At 37.0% G+C, this 25964-nt stretch overlaps 2 protein-coding genes across 3 annotated transcripts in view; one reads left to right on the top strand and one right to left on the bottom strand.

The window, feature by feature from the left end:
* LOC310732045 (uncharacterized protein) overlaps positions 1-25964 on the top strand; it is a 195052-nt gene that overhangs the window by 144135 nt on the left and 24953 nt on the right. The gene's annotated exons all lie outside the window — the stretch shown is intronic.
* Positions 274-24854, bottom strand: LOC310732135 (collagen and calcium-binding EGF domain-containing protein 1-like). 2 transcript variants are annotated; one of them, XM_083552468.1, is made up of 11 exons: positions 24599-24852; positions 21129-21209; positions 6732-6784; positions 6091-6225; positions 5633-5770; positions 5291-5433; positions 3124-3244; positions 2906-3036; positions 2758-2793; positions 2557-2592; positions 274-1584 (listed from the first exon to the last, which is right to left on the bottom strand). In XM_083552468.1, exons 1-11 carry the CDS (start codon positions 24700-24702, stop codon positions 1396-1398), a joined length of 1167 nt encoding a protein of 388 aa, XP_083408594.1. In that variant the 5' UTR covers positions 24703-24852; the 3' UTR covers positions 274-1395. The 2 variants fall into 2 exon arrangements, with proteins under 2 accessions (XP_083408594.1, XP_083408593.1); XM_083552467.1 differs by having other exon boundaries at positions 2906-3244; positions 24599-24854.

The following is a 25964-nucleotide window of genomic DNA, read 5'->3' as shown; positions in this document are numbered from 1 at the left end:
TTGAAGATAAAAAAAACACAAAGTATTGAATAAATAGTTCTAAGATCATTCAAACAGTGTATGAAACTTAAGAAGAACAATTAAGTACTTTGAAAAGCATACAGTTGTGCTTTGCTTTGATTAATAAATATCATGTCACAGCATTGATGAATTCTTGATTCTGATTGGTCAGAAAGTATTAATTGATTTTTCTATAACAGATATTCTAAAAGTCATTCCAGCTGCCAGACAAATATGTTTTCTTTAGAAACTTTTTCTAAGTCTTTCATACGGTACATTTGACAATGATTTATTATAAGTTTTGTTATATTCTATATGGACAAACTAGTGGTACACCTGACTTTTCCAGCCATATGTGGGTCGTCCCCAAACTGTTACCACAAAGTTGTACACAATTGTAGGATATATTATAGGATGTCTACGGATGTTACAGCATGAAATTTTTCCTTCACTTGAACTAGACCTAAACTTGTTCCAGCATGACAATCAGTGAAGATCCTGAGATCTACAGAGCTCTGACCTCAACCTTATTGAGCACCTTTGGGATGAATGTGAATGCTGACTGCACCTCAGGCCTCCTCACCTCACCATCAGTCCCTGACTTTACTAACACCCTTGTGGCTGAATGAATCTCAAACAAATCTTCGCAAAATCTAGTGGAACATCTTGCCAGAAGAGTGGAGGTCATTCTAACAGCAAAAATGGACTAAATGTGGAATGGGATAAGAATATATTCGCAGTACAGTAATTCGAAACCTACTATCTGAAGTTCTTGTCTCTTGGTGTTGAGTGTGTGTTGATCTTCTTAGCAGGAGTTTTCTTCCAGTGCTGCATCGGATGTATCCGTAGCTGGCTGAGATAAATCACAGAAGCGATCGTGCGTAGTGTGTTTTGTTGGTGTAGTCGTGTAAGAAGACATTTATTTTGGAAGGAGTCTCCAGTTTTAGATGTATAAAGTCTTTACTGTTTCATAGAGGTTCCACAACATTAAACATAACTCTAAATGGATAAAAAGCACAATATGCTTGAATTTATACAAAATAAGGGCAAATTGCTGTTGAATGAGAGAAATGGAACTTCAGCATAAAGAACCTTTTGGTGGTAAGACTCCAACACCACACTGTTGATTATCTTCCTACAATGGCACAACACATGTCTGAGAAGAAGTCACATTTATAGTCTCTCTGATATATTATCAGTCTAACCAGCAGTCTATCCCCGAAAGCTGATGTTCCTGGAACACTTTCTTTACACAGATCATAAGAGAGCTGCTTGATTTGCCCAAACGTACAGTCCTGAAGTCATCCAGCTTCAGTATAGATTTCCACAGTCACTGTTTATAGTCTCTAATTTTGCATCTGAACAAAATCTCCCTCTTCGACATCTTCACATCCATCATGTATCGAGCGTCGTTTCATCTTGCCCTGACCCCGACTCTTTAAACTCCGCCTCCACCACCGTCTCTGGGGGCGTGTCCAGTAAAAAGTCTGTCCTCCTTCCGAAAACCTTGTCTTGCAGCTCGATGATGTCATGACGGATGTCCGCCATCATCAGGAGAAGGAAGTCGAAAGACCCGGGAGGTCCCTAATGCAGAGATAAACAGGAAATTTGGAAAATAAAATAACACAGTTAATGATGAACACTTCAATTATTCATTTGCAGAATGAAAATATTTGTCTACTATGAATGCCTTGTGTTTACTTCCTGTTTGATTGAGCTCTACCTGATCTGCAGAAATATCTGTGCCACTAAACTGTTTTAAACATCTCTACCCTTGCATTTAATGCTAATTAATTTGTTTACCCAATTTTTACTTAAAAATAAGTAAAACAATATTAAACTAAGGAATATTTCAGTGGTAATTTTATGAGGTTAATATCAATGGTTCTGCTGGAGATTATGTATGCAGGCAGTGCTGCTATGGCTACAGTGAAAGGAGACTTGTTGAATTGTGTTCATTGGGTATCTTGCTCTAGTAATGACATTCATTTGGATTGAGGTGACATTAATTATTATATAAAATATCCATATTTGACTTTTTTATTGTTTGTAACCCATTATAATCCACTATACACTTTGAACTAAAGTTTGTGGACACCTGGCGTTGAACATTCCATATCCAAATTAGATCCCCATTTGGTGTTATAATAACCTCCACTCTTCCACACAAGGGAAGATGTTCCACTAAATTTTGTGGAGATTTGTGTAAGATTAATTCAGCCAAATGTCTGTTAGTAAAGTCAGGTGCTGATGTAGGAGAGTAGAGGAGGCCTGGGTCGAGGTCCAGTGTGGTTGAGGTCAGAGCTCTATAGCAGGAGATCCCCCATATCTTCCAACCCATTTTTTCTTTGTGCACAGGGGCATTGGCATTGGACAATTTCATGCAGCCACATCCAAAGATGTCCTACCACATATCGCTGGAAAAGGCAGGTCTCCCAAAACCTCATGTAGTTCATATAGTGTATATTCAGAAGTAATGAATAAATTTTTATTTTTTATTTTACATTTTTATGAAGTTATTAAACTTCATAAAAATGCAGTTTTGTTCGAACTTACTGGTGGCCCTCTGGGTCCAGGAGAACCTTTTTCACCCTGTGGAGACAAAATACAAATCAGCACTTTGTTATAATTATAAGTATCTTTTAATACATTCAGCATGTAGAAAATGATGACACACACACACACACACACACACACACACACACACATACACACACACACATACAAACACATACACACGTGTGCACAAACACTTACCTTAAGTCCATCTCTTCCTGGTGCTCCTAGCGGTCCCTGGAGAAACAGTGACACATAAGGTTTATAGAGATCCCATAAAATCGGTTGTGTGTGTGTGTGTGTGTGTGTGTGTGTGTGTGTGTGTGTGTGTGTGTGTGAGAGTTCTCACCACTGGCCCTCTGCGTCCCCTCTTAATATGCCCCAGGTCTGGCTGTGGACCCATAGGGCCCATATCACCTCTCGGCCCCTGGGGACCTAAAGCTCCGATAGATCCAGGTTCTCCTTTCTGTCCTGCAGCTCCTAAAACACAGAGATGTGTTTTTATTGGAATAAACACCAATGTGTGTGTATGTGTGTGTGTGTGTGTGTGTGTGTGTGTGTGTGTACCTGGCAGGCCCGGGGGTCCAGGCACTCCTGGGGGACCAGACCTGGTGTGGCTATCATGATTTTTCCCCACTCTACCAGGAAGTGGTTTTTCACTGCTGTTAGCTAAATCAGGTGAGATTACCTAAACACACACACACACACACTTGGTCATTTAGTACAATAAACCCCAGTGCTCCTGAACTCTCAATTCGGATTGGTCAGAAAGTGTGGATTCATTGTTTATATTACAATCTATATATACAATCTATCTGCTTTTTCTAATGGACCTAAAAATTAATTAATTCATTCATTTTCTCCCGCTTATCCGTAATTCGGGTCGCGGGGGCAGCAGTCTAAGCAGGCCCCCGCCTTCGACCGCTGCCCAAACCTCACAGCACCGTCCCTTACGGTCCCTCCTGCAGGTGGTGAGCCCACGGGAAGGCGGCCCCACGTCACTCCGACGTCACAGACCTTGATATTTCCCTCGTAAGGGACCCCCGGAGCATAGAGGGTTAAGGGCCTTGCTCAAGGGCCCAAGAGTGGCAGCTTGGCGATACCGGGGCTTGAACCCCAGACCTTCCGATCGGCAACCCAGCGCCTTAACCGCTGGAGCCACCACTCCCCCTCAGGACTTAAAAATCTCTTCAGAAAAGATGCCTTTTCTACTCCGTATGATTTGGTTTCTTTTTATAACAATGGACTGCATAGTGTGCTTGATACACTGGCACCTTAAAAAACTTTATTTCACTTATTAAAAGTAAAAGACATCGCTTGGAACGTTTATGAATTAAAACTGGACTTACAGTTCATAAAGGTATGTATGCAGATGAAATGCTTTAGTGCAAAAAATGCTCTTTTAACCGCAAATTGGGCACTGATCCTAATAATTGTTGCCAATTTTTGCCCAATTTACAATTCACTCATTATCTCAAAAGTCTGCCATGGTAAAAGTTGTTAATGATCTGCTGATGGCAGCCGACTCCGGACTCTTAACTATACTTATTTTTCTCGATCTAAGCATGACCTTTGATACTATTTCCCATCAAGTATTTTTAGATAGATTACTCTCTATAAGAAATACCGGTATCCCTCTTAACTGGTTCAGATTCCATCTCTCTCTGGACATACTCAATTTGCACATCTCAAAAATTTCAGATCATAATACAGTATTTAATTCTGAAATTCTGTTAAGCTACTTCGAGACAATGTCCATTGTGTAACGCGCTATAGAAATAAACTTCTTGAAAGACTTGACTCCTCATCTGTTACCACTGGTGTTCCTCAAGGCTCTGTTTTAGGCCCACTTTTATTTGTCATTTACTTATTACCTCTTGGTTATGATGGCATTGATTTTCATTGCTGCACAGATGACCAGCTCTATTTCTCCTCCAAGCCAAATTGTACTTTTCCATCCTTCTCTCTTTTGAAACGTTTAGAAGAGATTAAATCTTAGTTAGTGCACAATTTTCTTAAGCTAAATATTAGCTTAAAAATAATATAAAGAAGTCTGTCAAAACAGACTTCTGGTTGGCACTAAATCCAATTTGTCAAAATTCAATAGTTTCTCACTTTCTATTGATAATTCTATAATCTCTTTATCTTATCAGGTTAAGAGTCTGGATTTTGTCGATGATAGTACATTGCGTTTTAAAAAAACATTTGAACAATATTACTCGGTCTGCGTACTTCCATCTACAGAACATTAGTCGTCTTCATCCTATTCTTGTTTATGCTCCAGTTACCTCGCACATTGGTTATTGTTTGGGTTACTTCACTAACTTCTTCATAAACTTTAACTGCTCCAGAACATATCTGCCTGTATAATTACTAGAACCTCCTCCATAGAGCATATCTCTCCGGTTCTCTATCATCTACACTGGCTTCCTAAAACTGACTGTCTGCCCACTTTTAAATCATGCCTTGAAAATCATCTGTTTAGATTTAGTTTTTCTGATTAATTCTACCAGTTAAAAAGTTGTTGTTTGTTGTTTTTATGATAATCACTTCTTTTTACAAAGTCCTTAAGTGTTTTTGAAGGCGCCATTAAATAAAATGTATTATTATTATTATTAATATAATTATTATTACAAGAGCAGCTCTGGTGTGAGTATTTCTGTGTGTGTGTGTGTGTGTGTGTGTGTGTGTGTGTGTGTGTGTGTGTGTGTGTGTGTGTGTGTGTGTGTGTTACCTGTCCATTCGAGTGTGTGTGTCCCAGGTGGAGTTTGAGCTGCTGTAGGTTGGTTCTCATGTTCATAATGTCCTGACAGGTGAGAGAGCAGGAACCAGAGCTCATCTGAGTATCAGATTTACCTGCAGAATGTGGGAGAGAGACTACACAAACACACACACACACACACACACACACACACACACACACACACACACACACACACACACACACAAACATATAAAATATATAACTCATAAAAATCATAAATATATCATCTGTTTTAAATTTTTCTTTGTCTAAACCAAAGGCTGAAAACCTGTAGACATACACACACACAAATACACAAATACACACACACACGTTTCTGTGCAGGTATGCAGGAGCGCTGGTCTGAAGCCAGTGTGTATCCAGCACTGCAACGACAGCGAAAACTGCCTGGTGTGTTTTCACACACATGTTCACACAGCGTCCCGTTCGACTCGTCACACTCATCTACATCTGAGAGAGAGAGAGAGAGAGAGAGAGAGAGAGAGAGAGAGAGAGAGAGAGAGAGAGAGAGAGAGAGAGAGAGAGAGAGAGAGAGAGAGAGATAGATAGATAGATAGATAGATAGATAGATAGATAGATAGATAGATAGATAGATAGATAGATAGATAGATAGATAGATAGATAGATAGATAGATAGATAGATAGATAGATAGATAGATAGACAAAGCACCAGAGTCAGACTTTTGACCAAAAAAATTTACATTAGCAGTAAACACACACACACACACACACACACACACACACACACACACACACACACACACACGCACCTAAACAGTATGGGTGAAGGTGCTGCCGATGTCTTTCCCGGTCAAATCGGTAGCCACTGTAACATGTACACACCACCCGGCCAAAGTTATCCATACACTGCTGTTCACATGGAGAACCTGCACACACATCTACACCTAAACACACACACACACACAAACACACAAATACATTAAACGCAGTGCGACCTGATAAAACACTATAAGTGCTGTATTTAATAGCCCTAATGATATATTAATATTTGTTTATTTGTTTATTTACATATAATGTAGCAATGAAAATCTCACTGCCAAAAACCAAAAACTAATCAAAGCGCAATATATTTCCAATCGAACATCCAATCAAACATTCGATCCTAACCCGGAAGTCAAACTGAATTTTAATGGCGATATGTTTTTAGGAATAAATGTCCACTCTGGAGCAGTATAAAGAAATTATACATAATATGATACAAACTAAAGCAACATATTCAGAGATACTGTATCTCCTGTCTTCCCTTCTATTATGCTGTCTTTCTCTATTCTTCTGCCCTTCTCTTCTCTTCTCTCTTCTTCTCAACTGCAGCATACAGGGACCTTACAGCTTTGACATTCTAATAACTGCAAAATTGGTGAATCTGAGTGAGAAGCAGGATTTTACCTACTTTCAGGTATGCACTGGCCCATGACGAGCCTGAAACCTGTACAGCACTTCCTCCTGAGAGAGAGAGAGAAAAACAGGGAGAGACAGGAAAAAAAAGTATGAACATCTGCTCTTTGCCTCGTATTCATGTTGGCCAGGTGCCTAAGTTCGGAGATTTATTCAGTACAATTCTGTGTAATGTCTCTGTGAATAAACTGCTGTTGATAAAACAAATAATCACCGTGTAATTACACGGGGATGTGATCTGTGTGAGCAGGATTCTCATCGATATTTAATAACAACACGACCTGAAATGAGCTATAAAACTCGTGAAATGACCATGTATCCTGAATCTAGCTGTTTGAGAATTAAATATATCTACAAAGCCAAACACACAAACGGAGAGAAGAAATAAAAGCCAGAGGAGAAACATCCCAGAGAAACCCTGAGAAACAAACTATCAGGACAGTTTTGTCTGGAAATTCTGTCTGATTGATCAACAAACATCTATTCATAATACTTTTCCTCTCTCTCTCTCTCTCTCTCTCTCTCTCTCTCTCTCTCTCTCTCTCTCTCTCTCTCTGTCTCTCTCTCTCTCTCTCTCTCTCTCTCTGTCTCTCTTTCTCTCTCTCAGGCTCAGAAGGATAGAATGACAGAAAGATTGAGAGAGAGACAGAATCAGAGAACATTATTTCATTCTGTCTCTCAATCTTTCTCTCATTCTGTCTATCTCTTAATCTTTCTCTCATTCTATCTTCCCTTTATTGAATCTCTTTGATCATTCTCTGATTCTGTCTCTCTCTTACTCTCATTCGATCCTCCTCTGATTCTGTCGCTCTCTACTTCTGTCTATCTCTTAATCTGTTCTTCTATTATTCATTCTTTAATTCTGTCCTTCTCTAATTCTGTCGCTCCCTACTTCTGTCCTTCTCTTATTCTTTCTTTCTATTAATCTATATTAATATTTTATTATTCATCCTCTTTTACTCTGTTCCTTTCTTAGTCTATCTCTCTAATTATGTCCTTGTCTAATTCTCTCCTCTCTTCTTCTGTCCATCTATTATTTATCTGCCCCTTTCTCATTGTCTCTCTCTTATTCTCTCACTCTTTCATATAATTCCCATAGAAGGAAGAACAGTTCGAGTATAAAAATGTGTGTGTGTGTGTGTGTGTGTGTGTGTGTGTGTGTGTGTGTGTGTGTGTGTGTGTGTGTGTGTGTGTGTGTGTGTGTTTTTTCCTGGACTCTGGACAAACAACCCATCTGACACTTTATCTCTGCCAGCGGTCCATACAGCAGGAGGACAAAATGAACAACAGATGTAAGACTCGTCTCTGAGAAGACAGAAGTTTTAATGTCGTTTCTCTCCAACTCCCTCTCTTTCTCTGTTAATTTACAATTAAATTAGGCCCTTTATTATTAGCATGTGTTTACTGAAGTCTCAGCACACCGTACACACACACACACACACACACACACACACTCTGTCCTTTTAACGAGATTGCCAGTGCTATCGATAATCATCACTAACAAGCTCAACTCAAACTTTACGTCTAGTTAACCTTTGATGACCCTTGTTCAGGCCCCCCTTTGCAACTCAAAACACACACACACACACACACACACACACACACACACACACACACACACACACACAGCGTTCAGCATGTTATACAGTGCAGAAATCCCCTATCAGCTTACACACTTAGACTAAATACAGGGGATTTTCTGTGAATGCAGGTTTGATTTATTTGCTCATTAACAGCTGGAATGTGGACTAAAATTGATAAATATCTTTTATCCCATTCTTTATGATTATGTGTGTGTGTGTGTGTGTGTGTGTGTGTGTGTGTGTGTGTGTGTGTGTGTAACTACATTTTCCATGAAGGGTGATTCTGTTAATCCTATCGACATATTCCATATAAACAAATACTGAAAAGGACCAGGACTCCATCGTTCGGTTGCCAGATTGAGCAGGGAAATTAAAAAGGCAATGCAAACTAAAAAGGCAAAATGTTTGTGTGTACGGTATGTTTGCTGAGATAAATAGACCTGAATAATTTCTAAATATAATTTTTGGCAGACAATGCATTCTGTTTTTGAGTTTCTCAAACTTTAAAGAGAAAATCCAGTCAATTTTATTGATACAATTTTCACACCACCATCATCATCACACAAAATAGGTGTGTATTTTGAAATCATCATGCTTGTACCCCCAAAAAACCTAATATCTTTTCAGCCTGTGTTGTCTCTTTCAAATATTTGGATCCAACAATGGAGCGGCAATGGAGTACTAATGGAATAAAATACTTGCTGATGCGTTATAATCCATAATAAGCACCTTAAATCACTTATAATGTTAATTAAAGCTGCACAGAATGCTAATTAAACAAAACTGCTCACTCTCTCTATGAAATCAGATGCAGATATTTAAACTGGATTTAAAGCTTTTAGACACCAGACAGGAGGAATACTGCAGCCATAAAGAAGTCTGATCGAAGCAGAGTTGTGTTCAGAGTTTTTGAAGCTCCCTTGTTGAATGAGGTCAACAATTGAGGTTGTTATAGCGATAGAGACGGAAACTGGGAAAGGATCTAGAGAGACATATCTTTCAGCCATCACAGTCAAAGGTCAATGACCTGCAAACACACAAATACAAGAGAATGACTGTGTGTGAGAGACAGAGGGAAGGACAACTGATAGAGTACTCATCCTGCTTCTGTGGTTAAGCACTCACACGTGTGTGTGTGTGTGTGTGTGTGTGTGTGTGTGTGTGTGTGTGTGTGTGTGTGTGTGTGTGTGTGTGTGAAAAACTCTTTTCTATGTTTATTTATTCTGCCACCTCACTTCCACGGGTCAACCCCATGGGAGCCATGAGAAAGAGGATCCATGGCCCAGAGAGAAAGCTTTTTATTTTACACAAACCCAATTACTTTCACAGTCTCCATCATCCATCCGTCAATCTGTCCATCCATTGAGCCATTAATGCATCTATCTATCTATCTATCTATCTATCTATCTATCTATCTATCTATCTATCTATCTATCTATCTATCTATCTATCTATCTATCTATCTATCGCCTGTTCATTATTATACTCAACTGGTTCTCGCTAACACTCATTACTAGCTAGCTAACTGGCATAGCCCTTCAGTTTTAGATTGTTCTGCAACTCATTACCCATCTTTCCCAAATCACAAGTTTTTCCTTTAAGTAAGAAACACTCAATTGAAATTTGTTTTCCAGTAGGAGTCAATTTACAGAGAGAAGAGATGTTATAAATTGTGCTTATTGTTGCATGTTTATTCATATTTCTATTTTATAGCTTCACCTTTTATGGTGTGGTTTGTAAAAGCTTGTACAAAACATCTGTAGGCAATCAGACGTTCTTACAGTGTAAGAGTTATATTTTGCAATAACAGCTGGAGTTGGGTCTTTCCATTCAGACACTGTATTCGCCCTTTTTACAGCACACCGTAACTAAAAGATCTCTTTGGCATGCTGACAGAAGTCACCGAAACAGATATAACAGTTTTTAGAGGCAGGGGGCATGACTGGCTCAATGGCTGTCATCAATGGGTCATAATTCAAATGAACTCTGTACAGATTTTAGCCAAACATTCTTTTGAGGAATCTGGATCCTTGATTAACAACTCAGAAGAGAGAGAGACATGGGGGAAAAACTTTCTGAGGTAAAGTTTTTCAGAAGAAATTAAAAGGAACTTAACATCTGCCTGAAATGACAATCATCAGAGGAAATAAAAAGGAACTGCCTCATTTCTTCCTGAGGTGTCATGAGGAAGAAATGCTCAGTATGATAAACAAAAGAACTGCCTCATGTCTTCCTGAGGTGTATTGAGGTAAAAAAGAAATGAAAACTTCTCACTGCCTTCCTGAGGCTTTATGATGAAGAAAGAAGAACCAAATAGAAACCTCTTTATTTCTTCCTGAGGTGATATGAGGACAAACTCTTCAGAGGAACAAAAACAAGCACTTTTTTTGCTTTATCTTTTACAAAAAATAAAAATAATAATCCTCTCAACCAAATGTAATCTGATTTATATTAAGTTTATAGTCAAGTGTACCAGTGTAGATTTATTCATTGGTAGAGACTCAAAGCACTTTTGTACGTCGCTCTGGACAAGGGCGTCTGCTAAATGCCACAAATGTAAATGTCAAAAGGAAATTTCTCACATCTTCTCTGGGGGAATATACAAAAAAAATATCTATTAGGGGAACTTCCTAATTTTTTCCTGAGGCAACATATAAGGAACTAACCAAGAAGAACCAAGAAGATTTCTTTCTTATGTTGGCTTAGCAAGACAAAGTCAAACAGTGTTGTTGGATGCTGAAAGGATGTCATTATTACAGCAGCAGTTCTTCTAAAGTCTTGGGTTTTCAGGTGAAATCAGTCACTGAAACAAGTTTTCTGGGAAGTCCAGCTCAATCATGTGGATCCATCCACACAGAAAGTGTGTTTTAAAAACTCCTGCTTATTTTTATCCCGGGAGCCATTGTTACCACTTCAACCCATGTAAAGCATACCTTTATGGAACTGGCTTTGTGCACAGAGGCACTGCCATGCTGGAACTGGTTTGGGTTTCCTAGTTCAAGTAAAGAACAATGTAATTCTACCACATTAAGAGACGTCCTGTACAAATGTGTGCCTCCAACTTTGTAATAAAAGTTTGGGGACGAACCACATAGGTATAGAAAGCGTAGGTGTCCCAGCACTTATTTGGTATATTAAATAGTTAGTTAAATTTTTGCAAAGCAAAAATTACTTTTTGAGATTTCGAGCCTGGTTACAGCCATGAATGTAATTCAAGACATTTACTGATTTGTGCTTTATGTTTATTAGCATTTGAGATTAATAAAATTATGAAAAAGATTTCCTGGAAATGAACAATTGCAATAAACTGCCTTGTTGCTGAGCAGTTTTGCCTCAGTCATTACAGAATAAACAAAAAATTTGGTTAGCAAAAACATAATGCAATTATTTGTAATTATTTGAAACTATAAAAAGAATCAGAATCAGTTTCAGGCACTGACAGACGGCTGCAAGCGGAGGATTCAACCGTGTCGTCCTGCTGTCACTGGAATGTGACCCCCATCAAAACACACACACACACACACACACACACACACACACACACACACACACGCACACACGCACAAACACGATGGCTGAAGAAAGAGAGCGAGATGGATGGATAAAGGGATTGGAAGATTAGGATCAAAGAAGAGCAAACACAGCAAAGAGAGTGAGAGGGTGCACTTTGGACTGAGTGGAGTTAAAGGGAGTTTTCCCCACGGGCAAGAGAAAGTCCAAACTAATGACAAATCATCTAGAGGGAATGTCTGAGTTCTTAAACCACAGATCAGTGACACACACACACACACACACACACACACAGACACACACACACACACACACACAAACACACATCAGTCTTTATCCGTTGTAAATTTACGGATTTCTGTCAGGTTATCTCCAATTATACGGCTTGACTCACTACTGATATACAGTATATGGACAAAAGTATTGGGACACCGGACTTTTCCAGTCATATGTATATGTCAATATAGAGTATTTATATACCATATATCATTTTTACTTAAAGGTGCTGTGAAGATTTTCTCTCAGGAAAGGGATTAGGAGATTGATATTGGTGCTGTAGCAGGAAAAGTGTTCAGCAGAAATAACTTCTAATCAATTACTGAAGTAAATATCAAGTATTCGTTTTACTTAGTTTAAATGGGTATTTTTTTCTTTAAAAAAAAGAAAAACAATTGACCACAAAAAAATCCTGCTGTTGACAAAAAATACACCACATAGAAGTAAAAATATGCCTTGCATAAGTATTCACCCCAAGTGAACTGCCTAATTAATAGAGGAATGATGTTTGCCCTATTGGCCGAAAAAGCACATCTGGAGAGAATTATGAATACAAAAATATTTTATGCAAAATACCCTCATCAATAGTGAAGTAAATACGGTGTGTTTTAGCATTCAGAGACAAGTGGCTTTGGCTTTTGGTCTACACACACACACACACATACACACACACACACACACACACACACACACAGACCCAAATGTCCTTTATTTCAACTCCACACTACATTCAGTCCTGACTAACTCAGTGATCGATCTAGCAATGAGACAGATTTGGCTGGGAAGAAAATAAAGCAAATCAGGAGAGGATGTTAGAGAGTTATTTAGAGTGACAGCTCAAGAAAACAGTGATACAGATCTGATACCAAGACTGTAAGCACATGTACAAAATATAAAAAAATAATTTAATGAGAAAACTGTGGTGTCTACCCAAGGCAGTAGTACAAATTCTTAGAAATTCTTTAATTATTTACAGCACAACTGTATATAGGAAAAACACAGGAGTCTTAAGACTGTTTTGAAAAAAGTGACAATTTTATATATATATATATATATATATATATATATATATATATATATATATATATATATATATATATATATATATATATATATATATATATAAATTCACCCATAAACAATCACAAGCTTAGGGTTTTTGCGGTGTTTAAGTCACACTGAAATGTGGAAGTAACATGACAAACTGCATTTTTGTGTTAACCAAAACTCTAAGATTATGAATGATTGTATGTGTTTAAATATATATTACATATGCTTTTACAGTACATCATATGTAACAATAAATAGGCAAAAAGTACATTCTGTACATACTTAAATTCAACCATGCTTTAACTAGAAAATAATCCCGCCTGCAGGCTCAATGTCACTGATTATTTACGGGCATTTGCCATTTTTGGTTTCTAATATGAAAATGTGTTCTTTATGGAACCAATTGAACAGAAATGTGAATGGACATGCATTTTTTTAAAACAGTCTTGAGACTCCTTTGCCTTTCATGTATACACTTGTGATGCACTGCTGATAAAATACAGAATTTGAAATAGTTGTGATATATTCGCCTTTTTAATTTCTCTTAATCCCTTAATGATGATATTTACAAGAACAATGGTTTGACAAATAGTAGTCCTTATCAGGAATGCCTAAACAGTCTGGAACTCGCAAATCCAGCTAAACAAATGGAGTGTGAGAGATTATCTGAATAAACCGTAACCTTTTTGAGGGTTCATCTCAAGATGTTTTTGGGTTTTTTTGTCACTTCTTACTCTCAAAATGTTCATTTCCATCCTGGTCTCAGATTATACTGTCAATATGTAAAGTAAAATTAAATATAATATAAAATTCATTGAAAAATGTTTCCTGATCATAAGATGCGTATGTGCTTTTGAACATTTCATTCCACATCTTGAACCATTTTTGTTGTTCTTGTAACCTTCAGTTTTCTGGGAAGATGTTTCACTAGATTTTGGAGTGTGCCTGTGAAGATTTTGTGCTCATGCAGCCACGAGGATGTTAGTGATGTCGGGTAATAGGGTTGAGGTCAAAGCTTTATTGCAGGACACTCAAGATCTTCCACTCCAACCCATGTAAAGCATATCATCATGAAGCTGGCTTTGTGTACAGGGGACTTGTCATGGTGGAACAGATTTGGATTTTCTAGTTCAAGTGAAGAAAAAACGCATGCTACTTAATCCAAAGACATCTTAAAGACATACAATTGTGTGACTAATTTGGGAGAAACCCACATATGGCTGGATAAGTTAGGTGTCTCAATACCTTTGTCTATATAGTGCATTTAAAATATACTGAATAGAAAGATAATTTACTTTGTTAGAGTGTTCCAAGGTGATATGGGTGGCAATAATTCCAAATAGAGATTCAAATAATCTTCTATTTTACTCAACACTTTTTCTTCATTGATGCATTTCTCTCTATATCAGTTACGGAGCCCTGATTACCCCCTGACACGAGACACCCCGTAAACCCACATAAAAGTCAGAGGGTGCGACCGCAAGCAGCTTCTCTCTGTTTCCTATTTCCTGTGTGGAGCCTTTTACAGTGGCAGCTCCTTTTTTTTTTACAGAGACTCCCCTACCAGGGGCAACTTCGCTTCATCTGGATCAAACATCACTCATTACTCTTGGGGGGAGTTCTCCACAGGAAACACATCATACACGTCTGATGCATGACGAGACAGACAAACAGAGAAAGAGAGAGATTTTGGCAGATATTACTGCATCTATCTCCATGAAACTTTTCTAGTTTCAAGATATTTAAAGCTAATTCTGAATGCACAGAAAGATTTACACACAGTTTTTCAATGATATTCCATTCCAGGGTCTGTTCAAAAACCTCAGTTCACATTTCCTGAACTCATTGATGGTAGATTTTGAGAATTCATTGTTCTATTTAACTTCACATTGTTTACTTGCTAGTGAAGACCACACAAGCACAAAATGTATCTTACAGTTAATAAAATGCTTTTTTTTCTTCAAACAAACCTTGTGGGGATTGTGGCCAAATGTTTTTTTATTTCTTCAGTTTGCATAAGCTAATTCCAAAATGCCTCTGGTTTAGCCAAATTTAGTTTTGCTTACTTTAAACATTGAATTTTGCTGTGAAGGAAAGTTTCATTCTGATGACTCTTCAAATGTGGCATTGCAATAGATTGATGCAATGCCATATTAGTGTTAGCTAAACCTTGCTACAAGTCACTGTGTTGTTTGAGAAATTTAATTCGCTTTCTGCTTAGTATATCAGTTCAAAGTTGGCGTTTTCTTAGGTTTCTTAGAACTGTTTTAATGGCCAATTCTTTTAACAATAACATTTACATTTACAGCATTTGACAGAAGCCCTTACCGAGAGCAACTTTTATCTTGTTCATCAATTATCTCCTTCCATGACCTTCTGATTATAAGTTCAACATCTTAACCACTGAGCTATTCCTTTCCCTATTTCAGACAAACTGGAGCCACTTTGATAACTTTTCACAGTCTTCCCCTGCACTGTAGGCACCAATTAGCTTATTATCAGATGGTAAGGTAGCCTATGGTTGTATGTGAGTCTGAATTTACTATGCTCTGAAATGGTTGTTCCTATCGCAATTTGTTAAGTTCCATTGACTGAATTGGTGTTCAAACATTTGCCCATGTTACAACTACAGTGCATCTGGAAAGTTTTCACAGCCTTTCACTCTTTCCACATTTTGTTATGTTACAGCCTTATTTCAAAATGGATTAAATTCATTATTTTCCTCAAAATTCTACAAACAATATCCTATAATGACAATGTGTAAGAAGTGTGTTTAAAATCTTTGCAAATTCATTCCAAATTAAAAACAAACAAAAAAATCACATGTATTCAGAGCCTATGCTCAATGCTTTGTTGAAGCTCCTTTGGCACCAATTGCAGCCTCAAGTCTTTTTATATATGATGCTTCAAGCTCCCATCCTTATAGCCCATTCTCCTTTGCAAAACCTCTCACGCACCAACAGGTTGGATGGGAAGCGTCGATGCACAGCCATTTTTAGATCTTTCCAGAGATGTTCAATTAGGTTTAAGTCCGGGCTCTGGCTGGTCCACTCAAAAACAGAGTTGTCCCGTAGCCACTCCTTTGTTATCTTGGCTGTGTGCTTAGGGTCGTTGTTCTGTAGGAAGATGAACCGTCACCCCAGTCTAAGGTCGAAAGCATTCTGGAGCAGGTTTTCATCAAGGATGTCTCTGTAAATTGCTGCATTCATCTTTGCCTTGATCGTGATTACTCTCCCAGGTCCTGAGCCAAAGAGTTCAAGAATTTTGTTTCTCATGGTCTGGGAGTCCTTCAGGTGCCTTTTGGCAAACTCCAGATGGGTTGTCATGTTGCTTTTACTGAGGAGTGGGCTCCGTCTGGCTACTCTACCATATAGGCTTGATTGGTAAAGTGCTGCACAGATGATTGTTCTTCTGAAAGGTTCTCCACTCTCCACAGAGGAAATGCTGGAGCTCTTTCAGAGTGACCATTGGGTTCATGGTCACCTCCAAACTTCTTCCATTTTTTGTCTCCTTCCCCAGATTTGTGCCTCGATACAATACTGTCTCGGAGGTCTACAGAAATTCCTTGGACTTCATTGATTGGTTTGTGCTCTGACATGCACTGGTAACTGTGGGACCTTCTATAGGCAGGTGTGTGCCTTTCCAAATCATGTCAATTGACTGATTTTACCACAGGTGGACTCCAATCAAGTTGTAGAAACATCTCAAGGATGATCAGTGGAAACAGGATGCACCTGACCTCAATTTTCAGTGTCATGGCAAAGGCTGTAAATACTTCTGTACATGTGATTATTTATTCATATATTTTTTACATTTGCAAGATTTCAAACAAACTTCTTTCATGTTGTCATTATGGGGTATTTCTTTTGTAGAACTTTGAGAAAAATAATACATTGAATCTATTTTGGAATAAGGCTGTAAATCTACTTTATATCCACCACCCTGTGCCTTTAATCACGCTGCACACCCTAACCCTAGACTGGGACGTAACATCACAGAGTGTAATCTGAAACCTGTCAAGCCATAAATCCCTGAAGCATCAACACCCATTACCTCCCCCCACTAACACAATATACACCCACACACACTTTAAACAAAAAAGTCTGGGTTTCATCTCTTCACTTCATTAATGATAACACTAACTGAGAAATTCTTCCTTACTATCACAGGCTAAATTGTAAATCACCGCAACCCTCGGGATTCACCTAATTTCTACAGAGAATGAAATTGGCTACCAAACTTTGTCCCTTTTTTTCACAGCACATACATACTGAATTACTCGCTAAATTCTTTTTACTGCATTTTTAAATTAAACCTCATTAATTCAGTTTGTATAGACATTCATCATCCTAAATAAATGCTCCCTGCATGAGAATTAAAAAGCATGGCACAGACACAGGTGCTGTCCGAGGCCAAGCTGTGATAAACGATGCACTAAAATACCTGGTCCAAGACTCGTTACACAAGAGAATAACTCCTACAAAAGATAACACAACGATAAATGCCAGAGCAACACCTTTTTGGCAAGTTTTTACAAAAGCCATGGCAAAGAATTTCAGCTGAATGCTTGGAGAATCAAACCGTCCAGATGCCAAAAGTGTGTAAATCTTTTATTCATGCTAAGGGAGGATTTTTCAATCAAAATAAAGTGGAACATCTGGATGTTTATATATTTGTTTGGTCAGAGTAAATCTTCATACCGTAGAATGGCCTAGTTTGTTGTTTATACAAAATGGATATGTCTCTTAGAAACCATAAAAAACTTCCAGATTGTTTCCAAATTTTGACAGGCACTCTATGTAAGATTACTCCCAACTACAAATATCTGAAATGATACTGTATATATTTCAGCTGTTAGTTGGATTTTATAATGACCTTTGCAGCTACCGATGCTTCATATGATACAATTCACCCTATTATGACTTGATTTCGATTTGATTCAGTGGAACGGAAAAGAATGGAACGATGAATGAAAAAAAAAAACAGTTTTCCATTGCTTTTATTTCTTTTGTTCACACAGGCAGCAAATCATAAATTTTCTTAAGTGGCTTCTGACTTCTAACGCATGGTCATTTCAGAAACAGGCCTTTGCAGTGCAAAAAAACAAAAGAAAATAGAAAGATGTTATTAAAACAAGACTTTTTTTTCCTGTTCTGTCGCCAGGAAAACGCAGCTCTACCTCTGCCATGTTAATCTGTATTCTTTGTGACTCTCAAGACACGCCTCGTTCTCTGTAGTGTTGTGATAAGTCATATTAACGTAGCAGTAGTGGTTCTGAGAAAACGCCTTTGAGAAACTGTTTAATGAGAATAAATCGATCTACATATAAAATATTGGTCACAAATAATTGGTCACTTTCTAAATAATAAAACTATATCGCATCTACTGATAATATATATAAATCATTTTTTTTGTCGCAAGTATGTTAAAAATGATGCATCCCTATACAAATGCTAACTTGTATCCGATGCATAGTTTTTTTATATCAATGAATCACATTGTTAACTTAATCACATTGTTAACTATGCTGAAATATACATATTTACACACACAAATAAATAATTAGATCATTTTCAAGAAGCTTTCTCATTATTTTATTGTATTATTTCAGGACAGATTTGATACTTGCCCTTTCATCATACAACTTTGTACACACAAGCTAAAAATAAATGAATGACTTCACATTGATGCTTCCTACCATTGAAACATTAAGCAAAAACACACCAAATCAGGATTGTTCACAGAAACACAGAAAAAGCCCCAACGGACTCATCATGTCAGTTTTCATTTAAAGATCTGTGTGCTTTATTTGTTCCTTTTGTGAGATGTCTGGAAGATATTGCTTATTACAAGCACTGCCAGAGTTTTAACATCAATCTGTGAAGCTAATGAGTTTCATGCAACTCGAACTGAAACAAGAATCGAGAGCCTCTTATCAAACCAAGGCAGTTTACTTCATGGAGAGAGTAAAAGCAAAACAACTGAAATTCAACCATGAGTAGAGTAGTAAAGTTGGTTCCAAGGTCCAAGCACTCCTTGCAAATTTGCATAGAAATAAAGAGACAACAGATGAACATACCTTGCTTGGCCAATGGCTCAAAGCTAAACCTGTCAGATGTATACTGTGGCATGTATATAAAGTAATTAGCATTTAGCATACAATATGTATTCAAAGAAATGTGCAGTATACCACAATTCCATCTCAGATTAACAGATTGAAACGAAGCAGTTATTTTAATATAATCTCTCTCTTTATGGATGAAAGATCGCAGGTCCTGATATGTTACATATGCAATATAAAACCAAACCACTAGCTCTGAAAAAAAAGAAGACAAAGAACCATAATGAAAACATTGCATGCTGCATCCCCCCAAATCCATTGAAATCAATTGGATTAAACGATATACAAACCATCTCAGATTTAACCCTGACAGTAAACAGATGTTTCTCTCAGTCAGACTTCTACATCTCTGCTCAATACTCACTAATGTAGCACTTGGACCGGAGCAAAAATAAAGGTTTGATGGCATGAGAGAAATAAATGAGGTCGTGGCTTTGAGGTGTCTGTTTTTTCTCTTGACTCTGAAATGGGATTTGTCAGAGATGGCATCTGGAGCTTGTAATATCAACAGTCGGTTTAAATGGATACGCATATACCCGTAAGAGAAGGATATTATGTCATCTTGGCTGTAATCTTGGCAACACTAACTATCTGGTGACACTACATTTCACACACATTTTTCAGCTGGTATTTATAGTGCTACATGACACCAAAATAAGTTGCAGAAGCCTGACAACTGACTTAAACAACTACATAAAAATAACCTTTTATAAAGGATAACATGAATCATTCTAGAAAACATAATTAAACAACCTTATCTCATCAATACCTTGTCAAGTAACACAAAATTGACAAATGGCACCAATAATGGTTAATAAATAGGTTTTCATATGTTATAGCACATAAGCCATGTTGTAAAACAGGAGTATCAAAAACTTTTTCACTCAAAGTTTATTCTAAATCCTCTCATCAAACAAAAAAGTATGAAGTGTGTATTTCATACCAAATAAATATTTTTAATAGCACAATTATTGGGATTATTGTTAGAATTTGTTTTTTTTTTTTTTTTTTTTTTTTTTTTTTGCAAATTTGCATCTCAATCCTTAAAGAGACCTCAAAAAACCATAGCGTTCAATTTTCACCACCGGAGCTTAATGATAAACATGTCAAATTAGATTGGGCTGAAAGATGCTGAAAGGATTATGATGCAATATAAAGTTCCACATTTCCGATTGATAGATGAAGAAATACATCTCTGAACTTCACTCTTTTTCCATAGAACATTCAAAACTTCTCAGAATGTACACATTTAACTTTCAGGTTTCATGCAAATCCATTTGACCAACTTTGAGATGATGATGAAGAAGAGCAACATACACTATATAGATGTATTGGGACACCTGACTTTTCCAGCCATTTGTGGTTCTTTTTCTAAACTGTTACCACAAAGTTGAAGGCACACAAAAGTATAGGATGGCTTTGGATGTGGTAGCATGACATTTTCCCTTCACTCGAACTAGAACACCCAAACCTGTCCCACCATTACAATGTCCTTGTGCACAAAACCAGTTCCATGACAATATGCTAAACATGGGTTTGAATGGAAAATCTTTTGCTATAGAGCTCTGACCCTATTAAAGACTTTTGGGATGAATTGTACACTGACCCCAGGCCTCCTCAACTCACCTTCATCAGCTTTTCTAATACCATTGTGGGTGAATGAGTACAAATCTCCACAAGCACACTCTGGCATCTAGTGGACAATCTTCCCAGAAGAGTGGAAAATATTATAACAGCAATTGGGGACTAAATGTGGAACACTATGTTCCAAGTCTTTCGTCAGGTGTCCACATGTGTTTTTAAAATTTCAACAACCTGTGTATCAGGTAACATTATTAAGATTAGCTCTTACCTGAGACATGTGCCACTCTCTCCTCCTGCTCTGATACATGGGTACTCCACTGTCACAATCTTATTATCAGGACACTCTTCCCTGTAATACACACATCATCACAGCATATATATATATAGTTATAGTTATACACTTTATTCAGTACAAGCAATATCGTATGTGAAAAACAATCTTTTGTAATCAATTATAGAAAAATAATGAATGATAAAGTAGTGTATATTGTCCTGAACTATAAAACATAGATAGATAGATAGATAGATAGATAGATAGATAGATAGATAGATAGATAGATAGATAGATAGATAGATAGATAGATAGATAGATAGATAGATAGATAGATAGATAGATTTTAAGTCTCTGGAAGTGAAAAATGTGCAGACACTGTTGTAAAGGTACAACAACTAGAAAGTTATAAGGCTATGGCATTAAAAAAAATTATGCAAAAGCTGAATAAACAAGTACAAACAAAAAAATAAATAAATAAAAATAAATAAATAAATAAATAAATAAATAAATACAGTAATGAAGTATATGTACTTCATTACTTCCACTTCGTTACTGTACTTTTGGAGTATTTTTTGGTATCAGTACTTTACTATTTATTTTTTTTCAGACATTTTACTTTCACTCTTTAAATTTTTTGCACAAATATCTGTACTTTCTACTTTTTACATTTTTAAACCAGGCTAATTACTTTAGTTTTAATCTATTTGGTGACATCGTCAATATTTTTTCTTCTCAATGCTCTCCATTTTCATCCCTTCAACCCTTATGTTCAGCCTGGATACATTCATTGGGTAACAAAATCTGACATTTAGTTGTATTAATATATTAATATGATGTGGGGTCCAGTTACCAGCATGACACTAAACAGTTGTAGTAGTAAAGGTTACTTTTTTATATAACTACATGTCAGAGCCCAAACTTCTTTACTTTAACTTTTGTGAAAAGGTGTACAGTACTTTAACTTTTACCAGAATCTTTTAAAACATGAGTTTCTGTACTTCTGCTTGAGTGAAGGAGTTGTGTAGTCTCTTAATATCAGTTCCTCACACTTATCTTGGTCTGCTTTGCTTTTGGACTGCTGAGATTAGAAGCTGTTGAGAGACTGAAATGGTTCGAGCTGCCATGATGAGACTTCAAAGCCAATAGCATAGATACAGGAAGGCTTCAAGAGTTTAATGAGTTCTAGCAAAACAATCTGCTATGTTGTGATAGTTTTCGATTTCATTTTCAGATTCAGATCATTCCAGAAACATCTGGAACATCTGAGATTTCTCGGAATGATCACAGCACACAGTAAATGTTGAAATCAGAGGACTCATTTCAATACCTCAGCCCTCTGTAATATATCAGGATTGCGCAGACAGATATTGTAATAATGATGTAGGTTATACAGGCCTGTTTCACAATACAGCAGTCAGACCGCATCACATCAGCCAAGGGATTAACTTCCAGTAACAGCACATGCTGAATTGTTTTATTCTCTTAAACCACAGCAATTTATTCTAAATTCCTTTTTTTAATAATTAAAAAAATAAGCATGCTAAAGATTAGAGGTCGACCGATTAATCAGGTTTGCCAATTAAGCAGCACCGATATTTGATTGCTGAAACTATAAGCTATAGGCAAAAATCCATAGTATTTTTCTGGGTTCTGGTCCGCTGTCATTACATTAGCGGCCTCTAGAGTCAAATCAATAACGCCACGTGCTGTTTGTTTTTACATGCAAGATTGCACGCTGCACAATGATCGCTATATTATATTTATTATTCATAATTTATCAATTATATAATTATTTTTAGTAATTAATACATTCATATTTATTTCATTTGCCACATCACAGCATTCTGACCACATACAATGAAAACTTCAGCTCTGTGGTTTAAATTATTTCAGCTCAGTAAATTAATTTTTATAACATTGCTAAACACAGTGTTGAGGAGATCGCTGAATTCTTTCCATTCCCCACATGAGGCACCTTTAATTGTTAAATTTTTAATACAAAGGTCTAAACTCTAGCATGATCAAGTTTTAACCACATTGAACCGTGGATGTATCTATAATCCTAAGTATAATTCCTCTCACATAAGATGTTTATATATATATATATATATATATATATATATATATATATATATATATATATATATATATATATATATATATATTTGCAAGCAAAAAACATTTTTATAATTGTGAATAGTTAAATAATCAGAATACAGGTCTAATCTCTCTAATGTCAATGTTTAGTCAAGCAAAACCTCAAAAATGTTCTCATGCCACTGCACAGGATAAGGCACTCCTGAGGATTAGAGAAAAGATAGAGGGGGAAAAAGGATCTTAAAACTGTCATATACACACATGAATCCTATTCCTATTAAGTTTGATTTATTAATTTAGTAAAGGATTCTCACTTTTGTAAATGGTCTGTGAGATTTAAAAGAGAACATTTTCTTTAAGGGTAATTTAAGCTTTTACTGGATAATTATGGTGTGGGATTAAACTTGGTACCTTCCAAATACCAAACTACAAAGAAGCTATAAGGGTTTTACCAAACCAAAGAAGGGTTATATAGTGTAAACAAGAGATTTTATTTTCCTCTCTACAATGAGTTTAAGGGCTTTAGAGTTTGCCGGCTGATCCTGAACATGTTGCCTGTGTGGTGTTTTGCATGCACTCAGGTCAATTCAATTCGTTTTATATAACCCTGTTTATAATGGACACTGAGACCATCAAATACATACTTTCAGGATATTAATTTTCAATTTATAGATTTATCTCTTATTAAATTTAATTTTTAATGTGCAAGCCAGAGGTGATGGTGGTGGGGGAAAACTCCCACTCTAAAGGGAACTCACGATCATCTGGGTGATACCTTCTAAAAAGGATTCCTTTAGGATCCTACTTTAGGAAATCCTACTTCCTACTTCCTGCTCTCATAAATTGACCATAGGTGTGAAAGTGTGTTTGTGTGTGAGTGAGTGAGTGAGTGAGTGTGTGTGTGTGTGTGTGTGTGTGTGTGTGTGTGTGTGTGTGTGTGTGTGTGTGCTTGTATGTGATTGGTGCCCTGAAATGACCTGGCATCCAATTCACAGTGTATTCACATGCCACACTCAGTGTTCCTGGAGAATTGTCTGGATCCTCCACAACCAATATTTCATGACGTACAAAGCGTTAAGCTGCAAAAAGGACTATATATTATACTATATCTTTTTATCAGCTGATTTGTAATGGAAGGCTTTTTACCAAAGCTTTTATTTTTGTATGATCCTGAATAAGAGATAGATAGATAGATAGATAGATAGATAGATAGATAGATAGATAGATAGATAGATAGATAGATAGATAGATAGATAGATAGATAGATAGATAGATAGATAGATAGATAGATAGATAGATAGATAGATAGATAGATAGATAGATAGATAGATAGATAGATAGATAGATAGATAGATAGATATTCTCACCCGTTGCTGTCAGCTTCATGTTGTGATTTCCCACAAGTTAGAAGTGGAGCACTGCTGAAGAGAGTCACTGATAACAGAAGCATGCGATAATGAAACTGGCTCATGTTTCGCCTCAGTCCCTCCAATCCTCACAGTTCTTCATGAATGCTAAGGAGGCATCTTTTTCATGATGGAGCAGAACAGGTTTAAAAGTCTTCACGCGCGTGGTCGGTGTGCGAGCGACTGGCGTGGGGATGAAACTTTTACGCACCGAAGCGCAGGAGAGTCCGCGCCCCCTCTAATGATGACTTGGGACGGGCTTAAAGCGCAAGTCCCTCTTCATCTGCATCTGCACTCCTCAGTCCTCACTAAACCCCCAAACCCCTTTCTGAAGTCCTCACTAAACCCCTTCCCTCTACTGTCCAAACCGCAACGCGCAATAACGGCACTACACAACCTGCCCAAGCCCCATCTCCTGCACTCTCACATATACTCCTCACATCTATCTATCTATCTATCTATCTATCTATCTATCTATCTATCTATCTATCTATCTATCTATCTATCTATCTATCTATCTATCTATCTATCAGAACGATTATTATTATTATTATTATTATTATTATTATTATTATTATTATTATTATTTTCTTTAATTTTTTTATTGGAAAATGTTGTACACTCAGACGTGTTATTTTTATGTGCATTAAATTTTACATTCAATATTTTAATAATCATTGTGAATTTCTCTTTTCATACAAGAAATCTAAAAAAATAAAACCCCAGGTTTCTATTCTTTCCACAGAACTGTTCACTGAAGCAACACTACAAGCAAATCGTATCACAAACAGGTTCCAGGAGTGTGTTTGTTGTTCATTTTCTGAAAAATTATTTGTTGTTAAAACCATTGTAAACTTAATTGTTGCCATTTTAGGCGTTTTCCTCATTAGCATTTATAAGGCTATTATATTTAATATAATAAGTGTTTCATCTCAGACAGTCAAGTCAAAAAGTTGTTAGTGTCATTATAACCATATACAGTATAGCTGACACGGTACACAGTGAAATAAAACAGTGTTTCTTCAGAAGCCTGGTGCTACATAAAACAACATAGAGCTAGGTTGCAACAGTGCAGTAACACAAAGTTGTGTGTGTGTGTGTGTGTGTGTGTGTGTGTGTGTGTGTGTGTGTGTGTGTGTGTGTGTGTGTGTGTGTGTTAATTTCAGTTCAGTTCTGTGTGTTGGGGAGCCTGATGTCTAAAGGGGAAAAAACTGTTGCACAGTCTGGGTGTGATGCCTGAATGCTTCGCTACCTCTATCCTAATGTTAGGCGAGTAAAAAGTGTGTGTGAGGGGTGTGTGGGGTCGTCCACAATGCTGTTGACTTTG

This window comes from Silurus aristotelis (assembly GCF_946808225.1).
Source record: "Silurus aristotelis genome assembly, chromosome: 10".
Lineage (NCBI taxonomy): Eukaryota > Metazoa > Chordata > Actinopteri > Siluriformes > Siluridae > Silurus > Silurus aristotelis.
This window is presented reverse-complemented; position numbering and strand designations above follow the sequence as displayed.